This window comes from Otolemur garnettii, unplaced genomic scaffold, assembly GCF_000181295.1.
Source record: "Otolemur garnettii isolate 467f Iridium unplaced genomic scaffold, OtoGar3 scaffold00062, whole genome shotgun sequence".
In the NCBI taxonomy this organism is placed as follows: Eukaryota; Metazoa; Chordata; class Mammalia; order Primates; family Galagidae; genus Otolemur; species Otolemur garnettii.
This window is the reverse complement of record NW_003852457.1, coordinates 8,735,141-8,748,650: the sequence shown is the minus strand read 5'-3', so window position 1 is coordinate 8,748,650 and position 13,510 is coordinate 8,735,141. Positions and strand designations below refer to the sequence as shown.

The window sequence follows — 13,510 nt, the reverse complement described above, 5'->3', positions numbered from 1 at the left end:
CTCAAAAAAAAAAAAAAAAGAGTATCATTTACTAAACACATATCTAGTAGCAAGCAATCAGATGCTGACAAGTACTCTCTCACTGGTCCTCTACAACCCTATGTGGTAAGACTCATTAATACAAATACACCTGGAGGTAAACATGAAGCTTGAAAGAGGCTGAATCACTTGCCTACATCAGTGTAGTAGGACAGGGCTATCCTACCACTGTCAGCATCAATACTGGCCCTCTTACCTTGCAGCTGCAACGGCTGGCCTGCCGTGAGCTGCCGGAGCTGGCTGTGTGACAGTGTGAATTTGCTCCCCTGGAACTGCAGTGTCACTGGTGTCTCGGGCTGCGCCACCCGGCTCTGTGGGCCCGCGATGGATGCTAACTGAGCTATTTTTACGACCTCTCCACCTGTTGAAGCGTAGAGCAAAAGGCACATTAATATCATTTGGGGGAAAGTCTGGAATATGGTTATCATTTGTTATATATAATGACCACCTATAGTAAACTGAAATGTCACAGAAACATTTCTACCACTTCAAGAAAATAATTATTTTAATAGAAAAGAAAATAAAATCTCAGACTTTAATGGGTTTTTGATTCTTACCTCAATTACAATTCATAACTGGTAAGAATTTTAGATGATTAACACTAGTATTATTAACCAAACTAGTAATGAGCATTTTAGTTTTCTCTCCAAACAATTAAAAAAAGCAGCCATCAAAAGTAGAAATCTACCTGTAACATACTTAGTAACTTGCTTATCAGCCTCCTTCTTTAAAGAACTTGAAAATTTGAAAAAGTACACATCCAATTTAGCTCACAGAGAAAAATAAGATTCTATCACTAAAGACATAAAGCTAGTTTTGATTATATTCGTAACTCTTTCAAAATCTAGAAATGTATTTATATAAGTAAATCATATACATAAATAAAGCTTTAAGATATAGTTTCACACTAGCTTGAATTAGGTGGTAGGATTCAATCTATATAACACAATACTGTAGAAAAAAATATGAAACTTAACATTGTCTAAAACATTTTTTAAACATAGATGTAGTTGTATATATCCAACTTAAAAAGATATTACCTTCAGGATATACTTAAATAACAAGTTTAAAGGTTTATTATCCAATGGGAGTCTAAATGCTCCTCCCAAGAAAATCCATGCCAGAATTATTAGTGACATTATAAAGAGAAGAGTTAGTGAAAGACTAGAAAATATCTAAAGACATCTTGGCCACAGAGTAACTGTGAACAAGGAGGGAAAAAATGAAATAGAAAATACAGAGATGTGTGCATAGAAACATCACTCTCCTGTAAGCCCTCCCAGTCCACGCACAGGGTCAGTGACCCTGCTCCCTCATTCACCCCTCACAGCCCACACACACCCAATGCCACTCTACCCATTCCCACAAGGCTGTGTCTAGTCCTACGGACACAGAAAGCTCGTGTTATGCTTTCTCCCTTAGGGCCATGGACTAGGACAGCTCCTTCTCATCTGCTGGCAATAGGAGAGGGAAAGTTCACCCAAACTCAAGGTCTCCTTGCACCACCACTCCTCCAGTTTCTGTCTTTCCAGAAAGGCCTCAAGAGAGTTTTGTTATGCCAACAAACACAGCAGTTGAGGTGGGATTTGAGAAATGATATAACCCATAATTTAAGTTAAGATAATGCCAACAAACACAGCAGTTGAGGTGGGATTTGAGAAATGATATAACCTATAATTTAAGTTAGGATAATTTCCACAACAGAATGAATAGGGTCCATATGGCGTCTGAAAACACACTAATCCTACTGACCACAGTAAAAAGTTCCATATTAAAAAAAAATAATAATAACAACATCGCATTTTTTGTCAATAAATTATTACAAAATATATGGCTAAACAATTACTTATGCCAAGTTTAAATTTGGTAATAAATGACACACTAAAAACACCTAATGGGCTGGTCCAAGTGCAGTGGTGTTTACAACTAATTGATCACAACCAGTTACAGATTCCTTTGTTCCTTCTCCACTCACACTGCTTCACTTGACTAGCCTTAAAAAAAACAAACAAAAAAAACCCCTAACAGTCTCTAGAAACCTACAGCCAGTTCCCATAGTTGGCAAGGAGGTCATGTTTCCAAAAGCAGTCCCTATCATCCTATCTCCCTAGAGTGGGCCATGTGGTGAGGGAGAAGACCCTGGCTAACACAGGTACAAGTGCTATAAACAGCACCCCAAGCAGTGCAGTAAATGCAGCAGGAAAGCAGAGTTGGACAAGGGGATGAGGAGAAAGAACAGAGAGCAGGGGAGGACCCTGCTGCTGGCCTCTGGAGAGGCCTCTCCCTGCCAGACAGCATGGCTGGGACAAGGCAGCACTAGGGTGAGGGATGGGAAGAGACAAGGGAGTGGACAGAAGGCGCTTCACGCACCAGTGTTCTTAGCACGCCCGCTCTTGGGCAGAGATGGTGGAGACCTGGAAAGGCCACTTACTGGGCAAGCGGGCCTGGGCCTGCGAGGTGAGCACCAGCCTCTGAGGCAGCGGGCTCTGCCCGGCTGTGTGCGAGGGGCTCTGCCCGGCAGCACGCGAGGGGGCCGGGGGCGGGGGCAGGGGCAGGCCTGGGGCCGAGGCCTGTGCAGCGGTCTGAGCCCGCGGTTTCGCAGGATGGGCTGGGCTAGCGGCTGTGCCGAAGGTCGCGGCGGGCTGGTGTCTTGGAGCACTGGTGGAAGCCTGAGAGGTCTGAAACGGGGCTGCTGCCACTGCAATTGATAAGGTTGGTTTGTGCAAAGCTGTTAGAGGTTCTTAATAAAATGCAATATTTTAAACCCGAACTTTAAGAAATAAAATAAACATTATTTCACACTACCACTCAAATAAGAAGCCCTCTCTTTGGGGGGAAAGAAAGGAAGGGGCCAATATAGTCTATAGAGTGAGAAAAATAAAACTTTATATGTACAGTTCATTATGTCCACTTGGAGCAAATCAGTACACTATATAGTATGTTTCTCAGAGTAAATAGGAAAGTATTCAAAGTCAGCCCAAACATTAATATTAACTAGAAACTACTTCCCAAACACACACAAAAAAGCATAATCAGAGTTTCCATTCTTATCTTTACAAAGAGTTCTTGGAACAATGCAGTTCTGAACATTTATTTATCTCTCAAAAAACCACATGGACACAATGTGGAGGCCCCTTTGACCAGATAGTGGATGTTATTTTTAACTATCGCATTACCATTTGTGTTATTTAACCCATCTTTCTTCAAAGGAATAAAGTTCCGTTGAAATGATGGCACAAATTATAACAATTATAACAAGAACAGACTTTCTTATAAGTTTCCTAAATGAGCTAAGCAGGGTGACGCGCATCTGTAGTCCCAGCTACTCAGAGGCAGAGGCCTGAAGATCGCCTGGGCCCAGGAGTATCAAACCAGCCTGGGCAACAGAGCAAGATTCCTATCTCTTTAAAAAAAAACAACAACAAAAAAACTACAACAAGAAAAGGCATTTCCTCAATGACTTCGATACACACGCACCTATGTAAAAGAAAATGTTCTGCCAAAGTGTACCCATCATTAGATCAATAATCATCAACTAAGAGTAAAACTTCTTAAATGGGGGGGAAAAGTCCATTTTAAGGAAAAAAGTTTAAAACTCATCAAGAATGACACATGGGGGGAAAAAAAGAGTAACACATGGCCTCTTCAGAGAGCCAGTGACATTTCCCGTCCCCACTCAAGGGGAATGACCACAATGTCAGGAGAGGGCAAGAGGAAAGCACCATGAGCTACTTCCACAAAAACCTTTTGTAACACTGAGAACAGATAGTTATACAAAGTCTACCTTTTGCCTCTGGATTTGCAGAGAATGTGGCAACAGGTGGCCGTCCTCGAGGCTGGCCCTGTGAAGCAGCAGTAGCCGTGGTGGTGGCTGCAGTCCGGGGCGGGTGGGTACTGGGAAAAGCCACGGTGCGGCCCTCGGGCTTCTGGCCATACTGCACAGGCTGAAACAACCTAGATGCCCGTTGGTCCAGGCAAGAAGATATACAGAGCATCACCAGGCTGCCAAGAGAGAGCCCTGATAACACAGGACCACGTCTAGAGGCAGCTGGGGGCTCCTGGCAGCTTAAGGGGACAGAGCAAAGAATTCTCAGTGCTGCTCTGTACAGCTTCCTGTGAGTCAGGGGAGGGGCTGACAAGACCCAGTGTATCAAAGTGAGACCTCTACCTTGACTCTTGATGATATAGGAATAAACATTATCTAATTTTTGAGTTCACATCAATGTTGATTAGAAGAAACACATCTAGCACATAAGTCTATAATACCCTCATGCAGAATAAAAGTGAAATGGGAAGAAAATTCAACATACAAAACCATTTAATAACATGGCAATTCAGGTGACAGACACAGAACATGCTCTTTCTGTGACCTGGAAAACTGTAATGGCAGTTTTCAAAACATATCTACAAACTAAGAAATAGAGGTGACCATCAAAAGCTGTTAATGAAGCCACACTGGCACCAATGGGTCTAAACACCATCTATGCATTTAACTGAGGGCTGCAAGCTCCCTGAGGAGCAGTCTGGTGGCTCAGGACATCACCAGGTAAAGCCACCCTGTCAGTGTTCGTGAGGAGAGTGGGAAGCTCACAGCCTCCATGGCAGCCAATGACAGATGCAGCAGACTAGACAGGCCACCAGTCTGCAGGGCTAGCCCCTCCTGTCCATACAATACCTACTTTCTCTGCTTTTTCTTCCCTTTTTGCCCTGGGCCTAGGATTTCGCTCATTTCCGATCACTGAACTTGGCCTGTCTTAATCATCTGTACTTTAGTTTCATTTAATATGCCCGCCCACCACCCCTAAATGGCCTCCTGACACCTGCAAGAGCATCACTGAAGATGTGACTCAGCTGTCGCTGCTTGCTCCGGCCACATCAGCTGTCACCACAGCAGGCTCCAGATTAGATTCACCCCTGAAGGCTTCACCGTCCCCAGGCTGTCTTCCAGATGTCAAGAAAGGCAGCTCTTCTGGGCAGGTGAGTGACCACAGCCAGTTACCCGCACAAAACCAGGATGACTGGAAATTCTCAGGAGAAGCAGACAACCAGCTCAGACGAGCAGCCTTTCTCGTCAGCACATACAGCCTGGGGCTAGCTAGGGAACCTAACCCCATGGCACTAGGAGCCACCCATCAAGCAGCCAGTGAGCAGACAAGCCCCCCAGTGCTTCTAGCCATACCACACACCTGCTGGCCTTCAGCTTCACTGGCACCAGCCGGGCTGATGGGGGTGGTGAGGTGGCAATCTCCTCCAGGAGTTTTCGCGTGACCTTTTTCTTAGACAGCAATTCTGCCTCATGGCGAGTGATTTTATTTTCTAACCCAATCAAATCAAACATAGAAAGATCCGTTTCCTAAGTAGAAAAAGGGGGGGAGGAAAAGCTTAGTATATGATGTGGTAGAAAAAGCACTTGACTAAGAATGAGAAGCTATTTCAAAGTGGGAGGGTGGGCCCCAAAGCAGGTGTCTTCCTTGAGAAGCATTCCTAATCCTTTGTGTGCTCTGATGTGGGCAGGCCAAGGCCCCACGTGTCTATTCCCCATCTTGAAACCAGAAACACTTGATCCTTTCTAGTGACAGCGAGCTAGAGTAGTCAGCACTAAGACAAACTAGATTTGACAGAAAAGGGAGACCAGAGCCAGGCAGTGTCTGGTCTGCAGAGTGTGGATAGGACAGGTTTCTCTAAGAAGCAGTGACAGGACTGGGGCCTTGAGTGTGCCAGCATTTGTGTGCAGGCTGGTATGGGAGCACAGCACCATGTTTCCTATCTGTGACCCCTGAGAGGCCAGCTGCAGAGACCAGGGAGGCAGCCACCTGAGAGGTAGAGACCAGGGAGGCAGCCACCTGTGCTCTCAGTGACGGAGGAACATACATGGTGGGGAGGACTGAGCCACATTGCAGCCATAGGGCTGGGCCCAACAGCAATGGGAGGAGGGTGCTGGAGCCTCCCTTTTCACAAGAGGTCTAGAACTTTCTCTTGCCACGGTTCCCAAGCACACATCCCCCTTCTCCAGCACTACTCACCTGCACTGTGCTGAGGACTTGAACGTCTCAAGCGTAGCCTCACAACATTAGGAAGGTGAGAGTGCGCAGGAAGGGAACCCCCACACTCCCCAGTGGTGTGTAAACTGATGCAGCTACTGGGGACACAGTCAGGCAGGTCCTAAACATGGAGGGCCACATGGCCCAGTCATCCCACTCCTAGGTACAGACTCAAGTCTGTACACACCTCTATATGCAAATGTTCATAGCAACATTACTTATAATAGTCAAAAAGTAGAAACCACCCAGCTGCCCACCAACTGATGAATAATAGACAAAATGTGCTCTAGCCATACAACAGAATATTATTCATATCCTTATATGCCTTATAAAGGAGTGAAATTCTTGACAATGCTACAATGTAGATCAGTGGTTCTCAACCTTTCTAATGCTATGACCATTTAATACAGTTCCTCATGTTGTGGTAACCCCCAACCATAAAATTATTTTTGTTGCTACTTCATAACTATAATTTTGCTACTGTTATGAATTGTAATGTAAATATCTGATATGCAGGATGGTCTTAGGTGACCCCTGTGAAAGGGTCCTTTGACCCCTAAAGGGGTCACAACCCACAGGTTGAGAACCGCTGATGTAGATAAACCTTGAAAACATTACACTAAGCAAAAGAAGCCAGATATAAAAAGTCACATAGTACAGTACTGTATTTATGTGAAAGGCCAGAAAAAGTGAATCCACAGAGACAGAATGTTGGTTGCTATTTTCCAGGGGCTGAGGGCAGAGAGAATGGGGGTGACTGCTAATGTGTGTGGGATTTCTTTTTGGTTAACAAAATGTTCTGGAATTAGTGGTAAGGGTTGCACAACTCTAACACTGTAACAAAACCAACGAACTGTATACTTTATAAAGGTTGAGTTTTATGGCATGTGAATTTCCTCAATAAAGCTGTTTTTAAAATAAAAACACACTATAAAAATTACTATGTATGGGTGGTGCCTGTGGCTCAAAGGAGTAGGGCGCTGGCCCCATATGTCAGAGGTGGCGGGTTCAAACCCAGCCCCAGCCAAGAACTGCAAAAAAAAAAAAATTACTATGTATGTAACATCTCTCCTCATACCTGTAGGAAATCTGTCTCTGGTTCATCTTTATTTCCACATGGTTCAGTTTTTCTTCAATTCAGTAAAAAGGATAATGCTATGCTAACAGTGGCTATCGCAGTGGCAGCAGAAGCAATAACATTTATACCAGTTCTCTCACACAGCACCTGTGTCCTGCTCACCATCCAGGCCTTCCACAGATGGTGACAATGTGGACCTGCTCAGTCCCCACAACCTCCTTCTTCATGAGAGGTCTAGAACCATCTCCTGCAGTGAATGACTTGGAGGTAGACAAAGCCAGCTGTCAGAGAGCAAGGCAGACATATGTCCAGACCTCTGGCTTTGGCCCACCCTCCCCAGGTGGGGTCAGTGAGTAGAGTCTCCCTCACAGAAAAGATGGGAGATCAGGAATGTGGATACAAGTCCTTGGCCCCACATGCAGCAGCCGGTGGGAGCCAATGAGCCCTGTATTTTCATGCTCAGTATCATTCAATCTGACCCAATTTCTCTTCTTTCAAAAATTTTAGTTTCATAAATAATTCTCATTATCCCAAAATTCAAATATAGGAAAGTATACAAGTATACTTTCTTGTTTAAAAAAGATCAAAATTCGGGCAGTGCCTGTGGCTCAAAGGAGTAGGGCGCCAGCCCCATATGCCAGAGGTGGCAGGTTCAAATCCAGCTCCGGCCAAAAATTGCAAAAAAAAAAAAAAAAAAATCAAATTTCTACCATGTAGGGATAAGTTAATAACATTTTACTAAAATCTTTCCAGACACTGTGAGAGAAAGAGAGAAACAGATACACACCCCAGAGGGGCAGGGCTGCCAGCTGCCCTGTTCACTGCTGTATTAGTTCCACTGCCTAGAAAAGCATCCAGCATCCAGCAGGACTTGATAAATACTCACTGAATAAAAGAAAATAACAAAAAACAGCATGCACCAAACTCTCAGGTGTCAGATGCCATCTATGAAACATCCATGCAGAACACAGCTACAGAAGTACATGACTGTCCCCACATTACATAGCAGGAAATTCAACCTTGCCCAAACCCTCATGATGGTGCACAGGGCAGGGGCAAGAGTGCATGCTGTGGGTCTATAGCACACCGACCCCATGGGAGCATGCAGATGTGCCCACAGGGACACCACTCTGCACTCAGTGAGCCAGAAGCTGCCCAGAGTCAATAACTGGCAACTCCATGGCCCTGCAAAGCCCTACATTAGATATGTGCAGGCTCAGGATCTTCCTTGTGGCCCCTATCCCATGTAACACCAGAAACAATTCTATCCGCACCCTTTTGCACCCTGAGCCTATCTCCCTGGAGTAGATTTCCAGTGGTCAGAGATGTGACTACAAATGTTGCCATATAGTGTCAAGTACCAAACAGCTTCAAAATGCAAGACAGCAGTTTGCTGCTGGGAACTAATTTCCAAGAATGGTTTTATCTGTAATGTGAGGGTTCCACTTACCTTCCACAGCTCTCTCTCCAGAGCCCTTAGAACCAGAGAGGCTGACTGATGCTCCAGAGGCGCTGCCACATAGGAGGACTCTGGCAGCCGTGGCTCCACCAACCCTGGGTGATTGCAGATCCGCTGCAGCCTCATTAGAATGCTTAGGACATTGACAAAGTGCCCACTCTTCAAAGCTTCCTGAGTTCTGCTCGAGGAAGAAGACATGAGACACTTCACTCAGGGTGATCAGTGTGTGCTGCTGTGAGAATTGTCATGCATAGCTACAAACCCTCACAAACCAAGTGCGTGCTCCTCCTACAGACTTGGGGGTGAAGTGCGGAAGGTGAACCCTGGCCTCACCACAGGGGCTCGGCCCAGCTGCCTATAAGCCACAGTTCTGCCCACACCATCTCTGCCCCACCATGTCCTCACACCATCAACTCCAATCCACCTCTTGTAGCACCTCACTAGTAGCCCCAAGTCCTTTTCCCACATGAGGTGGGTGGCCAGGTCAGCAGTAGCAGTTATCTAACAGACACATGGGAGTATCTGGAATGTGGTGACCCCATGCAGGCTGGCTGGGTGGTGGCATCGGTCAAACCAGAAGCATACCACACCACACATGATTCTTCTCAGCTCTAAGAGCAGACACACAGCAGGGAGTCATTACCAAGCCCCCCAAAACTAAAAATCCTGCAAACCTTGACTTCCATGGGTTTTGTTTTGTCTAAACTCAGGAAAACAGCATGACTGGAAGAACCCAAACAACCACTTGAGAGTACTGTGGAATAAGTTACAGGGAGCTGTGTCAACTCTAGTCAGAGGGACAGCACATGCGGTTCATCCTAAGACATGTTTCCTGCATCATCTGCCTGCCCACAACACCAGCATGCTGCCTTCCTCCAAGGTCACAGCTAGCCTAGGCCCTGGGTGCTATGGCTGGCTGAGAAAAGACTAGCTGGTCTGGCATAGTCCTGCTCCGGGGTAAACCTATACTATCGTGAGACTAACCTGGTCAACAATGATAGTGGGAATGGGAAAGTGGGCAGCTACATAGGAAAACTTCTAGTGCAGCCTGTGGAGTGGGCCTGAGAGGACTGGGAGCATCAGAGACTGCAGAGCCCGCTGGACCCTGGCCCTTCCAGGAGGGAACCTACTACTAAGGTCACAGGGAGGGCCCCAGCTCTCAGCCAGGGAGGGTGAAGGGGTGCATGCCCAGACCCTACACATACCCAGGTTGCAGAATAACATCCTCATATAAAGCCTTTTGTCGATTAGAAAGGCGGCATTTCAAAACATGCTCATATTTCTTTGTCAGCTGTTTTTCCACATCTCTTTTAGTTCTCCTCAAAATAAATGGCTGTGTCACCTAAAAAGAAAAAACCTATTTATTGTTTTCTTTCCAAAACCAATTTCATAATATGTTTAAGGCATATGCATTTTAAATGAGTTAGCTGAAAGCACAAAGGTAGACATACCCTGTGAAGCCTTATGACCACTTTGTGGTAGTAGTCCTGGCACTCCGGACTTGGGGCACGTGGTGGGGAGCTCAGGTAGGGCCTGGAGATCCCGGGGATAAGGAAGTGCACAACGGTCCAGAGCTCCAGGAAGGTGTTGTGCAGCGGTGCATCAATCAGGAGCAGGCGCTGCTGGCTGCAGACGAGATAAGAGATGCCATGATACTCTTAAGTAAGCCACACACAGCCAGATGTAGGAGTGATTCTACAGAGTAACATAAACACACACAAGCCTTAAAAGAAGGGACCGAAGTGAATCAACTCCTGGGGTTTCTCTGGCTCTATTTGCTATGATAAAGGGGAAAAGGTAATTCTTTGTGTATCTGCAACTATCTGAATTTCTTTAAAAGAACCCTTTACTTCAACATGCTGAAGGAGCATTCAGTGGTGAGAGCACAGCACCCAATGCTTGAATAGCAGTTCAGACCTCTGCAGGGTGAAGACGGCTTCCCAGTGTCTCTCGGTCATGCCCTTCACGCGCTGCATCTCATCGATGACAAGGCACTTCCAGCGTACTCGCGAGAAGGCGGTATAGCCCCTGAAGAACTGTGTGTAGGACGTGAGGCAGACGTGGAAGCTGTTGGGCGTGGCCCACTCCTGAAGTAAAGAAAGGAGGCCTGAGCCTCTTTGTATTCTTTGTCTTTCGTAGTCACCTGAGAACACTGACTTTCCAGAGTGTTACCATTAAACTGTTCCCACCCATGATTAATTTTACTCGATTTTCTTAGGAACTTGCTATTATAACACAGAAAAGGGCTGAGTCTATCTTTTTACCTTTTCCTCTAGGAGTCTAAAACACTTTTAGACAAAAAGTATTTATCAATTTGACAAATTAGTAAGTTGCTTTAGAGACACCAACAATCGTTACTTGGAAAATAAATTATCATAAAGGAAACTCTATGAAGCTCTTCCCATTTCTACTAGAAGAGAGACAAGCTTTTATAGTATATAATCTGAACAAGGAAGAACACTGATAAAAAATGTGAATATCTATGTTGCAAAAAGTGCATTACAAGCTTTTAAAAAACAAATTAAAACTAGAAACAGTGCTATAGTTTGAACATGTCTCCTCCCAAACTCCTGGTATGAGTGTTAAGTGGTGGACCTCTCTGCCCTCATGAATGGTCAGGACTTACATAAGGGCTGGAGAGAACTAACTAAGATCTGCCTGCCCTTCTGCACTGTTCCCATGTGAGGACACAGCAACAAGGCCCCATCTTGGAAGCAGAAACTTGGCCTTAACCAGACATTGAATCTGCTGGCAACCTGTATTTGCCAGCCTCCAGCAGGGTAAGACACAAATTTCTATTGTTCTTTATTATCCAGCCAGTGAGATTTTGTTACAGCAGCATAAACAGACTAAGACAGATAGTAAAAAAAGAAGATACATCTCAAGGTACTTGCTCTTTCACTAAACATTATAACACAGTAACATCTAATGATAAACCAAACATTTATATTCAATGAAAAACTGTGATCAGTACACCTTTATTTTGTGATCTGGTACTAGAAACTACTGGGTGACCCAGGCAAGAAAAAAACTCCAAATTTCTTCTAATAACTTAGCTATAAGTCACAAGTATTCCTAAAAGAGGAATCCCATGGAAATTATCTTGTGAGTTTATAATTCAGAACAAGGATGCATCACAACCTCTCATTTATGTTTGTGAAAATCAATGGGGCCCACACCTATTTCCAGAGAACACCATGTCCCTTGCTGTTGGAAAGTTGAGACTGAGCCCTGCGCATCCCTGGCCTGGTTGTGCATGGCCCTCATTATAGGTAAGGAGCAGGCAGGTGGGGTATACTGCCAAGGTATTCAGAAACTAGGGACAGCTTGAACATTTTGTATCTCATCAATAAATGAAAGATAATAATTATGTTAGTAAGTATGTCTTCACATTTTAAAATATCTTCTATGAAAATTAAGATGTTTTTCTGGTTAGTTTCATATTTTTCAAAAAATACCTGTCTCTTTGCTTTAAGTTCTCTGTGGCTGCCGACATATGAGAGGGTTTTGAGCCCAGGACACCAACGTTTCAATTCAAGTTCCCACTTGAGTATGTTACAACTTCTCACAACAACAAGGTGAGGGCCCCAATTACCTACAAAGGAAAAAAGCTACAGAATTTTCCAAAGGAAAAAAGGCAAAATTTTCCACTTTAAAATAATCTGTCAAGTCCAGGCACCCAGCTCTGTGTTTGATCAGTGGAGCTTAACAAAGCACATGTCAAATGACCCTATGCATGACTAGACAGACATGGAGACACCAGCACAGGCCTCAAGTGCCATCAGAACACACAGCATCTACTCTACAGCTCCCACAGAGATCTTATGGGGACACAGGATGCCTAACCTGAGGGAGCACTTCACACATACACTGATGAGCGATCACTGAATGAAATTTAAAATTAGTTTATTCAAACCATGATGGACCACTCTATAACCCTGGGAAGAACTCCTACCTACAAGGAACAATACTCAGACAAACAAAGAAAACATCCAGACTGAGCAGTCAGATCCAGTCCACAAGCCCCCAGCCCCACCCAGCTTCCTTTGTTGTCTCAGACCCTCATGCTCACTGGTGACACCTGACCTCTAGTCAGAGCACACCCAAACCACCACCAGATAAATAATTTTAATACTGACCTTTAGAAAATCAAAGTTTTCTTAATTTATAAGAGTAACATATGCACAGCAAATTTTAATTTCTAAGCTATAAATAAAACATAAACCGAGGTAAATGAAAGAAATGGTAGACTTTAGGAGGCGGCACCTGTGGCTCAGTGGGTAGGTGCCAGCCCCATATACCAAGGGGGGTATACCGCCCCGGCCAAACTGCAACCAAAAAACAGCTGAGTGTTCTGGTGGGCACCGGTAGTCCCAACTACTCAGAAGGCTGAGGCAAGAGAATCGCCTAAGCCCAGGAGTTGGAGGTTACTGTGAGTTGTGATGCTACAGCACTCTACCAAGAGCGACAGAGTGAGACTCTGACTCTAAAAAAAAAGGTAGACTTTAAAAATATATTAGCAAAACACAATCTCTGGCCATTACTGCTATTTCACTAACCATTCCTACTGATTCTGAAAAGGAACAACCTAATAAAAAAAAGAACCAAAAATATAAGCAGAAATTTTGCAAAGAAAAAATATAAGCAGACAAACTCTTTAAAAGACACACCCTTATGACCCTTATGAGTAAAGAAACACAAATCAAACTCAGATGGCATTTTTCCCTCCGTGAAAAACAAGATTAAAAATAAAACTAAAGGCTCGGCGCCTGTGGCTCAAGCGGCTAAGGCGTCAGCCACATACACCTAAGGTGGCGGGTTCGAATCCCCAGCCCGGGCCCACCAAATAACAATGATGGCTGCAACCAAAAAATGGCCAGGCGTTGTGGCGGG

The 13,510-nt window shown here is 44.7% G+C and overlaps 1 protein-coding gene across 1 annotated transcript in view; it reads right to left on the bottom strand.

Moving 5' to 3' along the window:
• EP400 (E1A binding protein p400) overlaps positions 1–13,510 on the bottom strand; it is a 132,272-nt gene that overhangs the window by 60,977 nt on the left and 57,785 nt on the right. The window contains exons 16-24 of the mRNA XM_023514943.1: positions 12,076–12,212; positions 10,535–10,704; positions 10,069–10,243; positions 9,823–9,959; positions 8,609–8,795; positions 5,226–5,392; positions 3,824–3,993; positions 2,471–2,737; positions 236–400 (exon numbers count right to left, since the gene is read on the bottom strand). Coding sequence (XP_023370711.1) covers positions 236–400; positions 2,471–2,737; positions 3,824–3,993; positions 5,226–5,392; positions 8,609–8,795; positions 9,823–9,959; positions 10,069–10,243; positions 10,535–10,704; positions 12,076–12,212 — 1,575 coding nt within the window. The remainder of the gene's footprint in view (positions 1–235; positions 401–2,470; positions 2,738–3,823; positions 3,994–5,225; positions 5,393–8,608; positions 8,796–9,822; positions 9,960–10,068; positions 10,244–10,534; positions 10,705–12,075; positions 12,213–13,510) is intronic.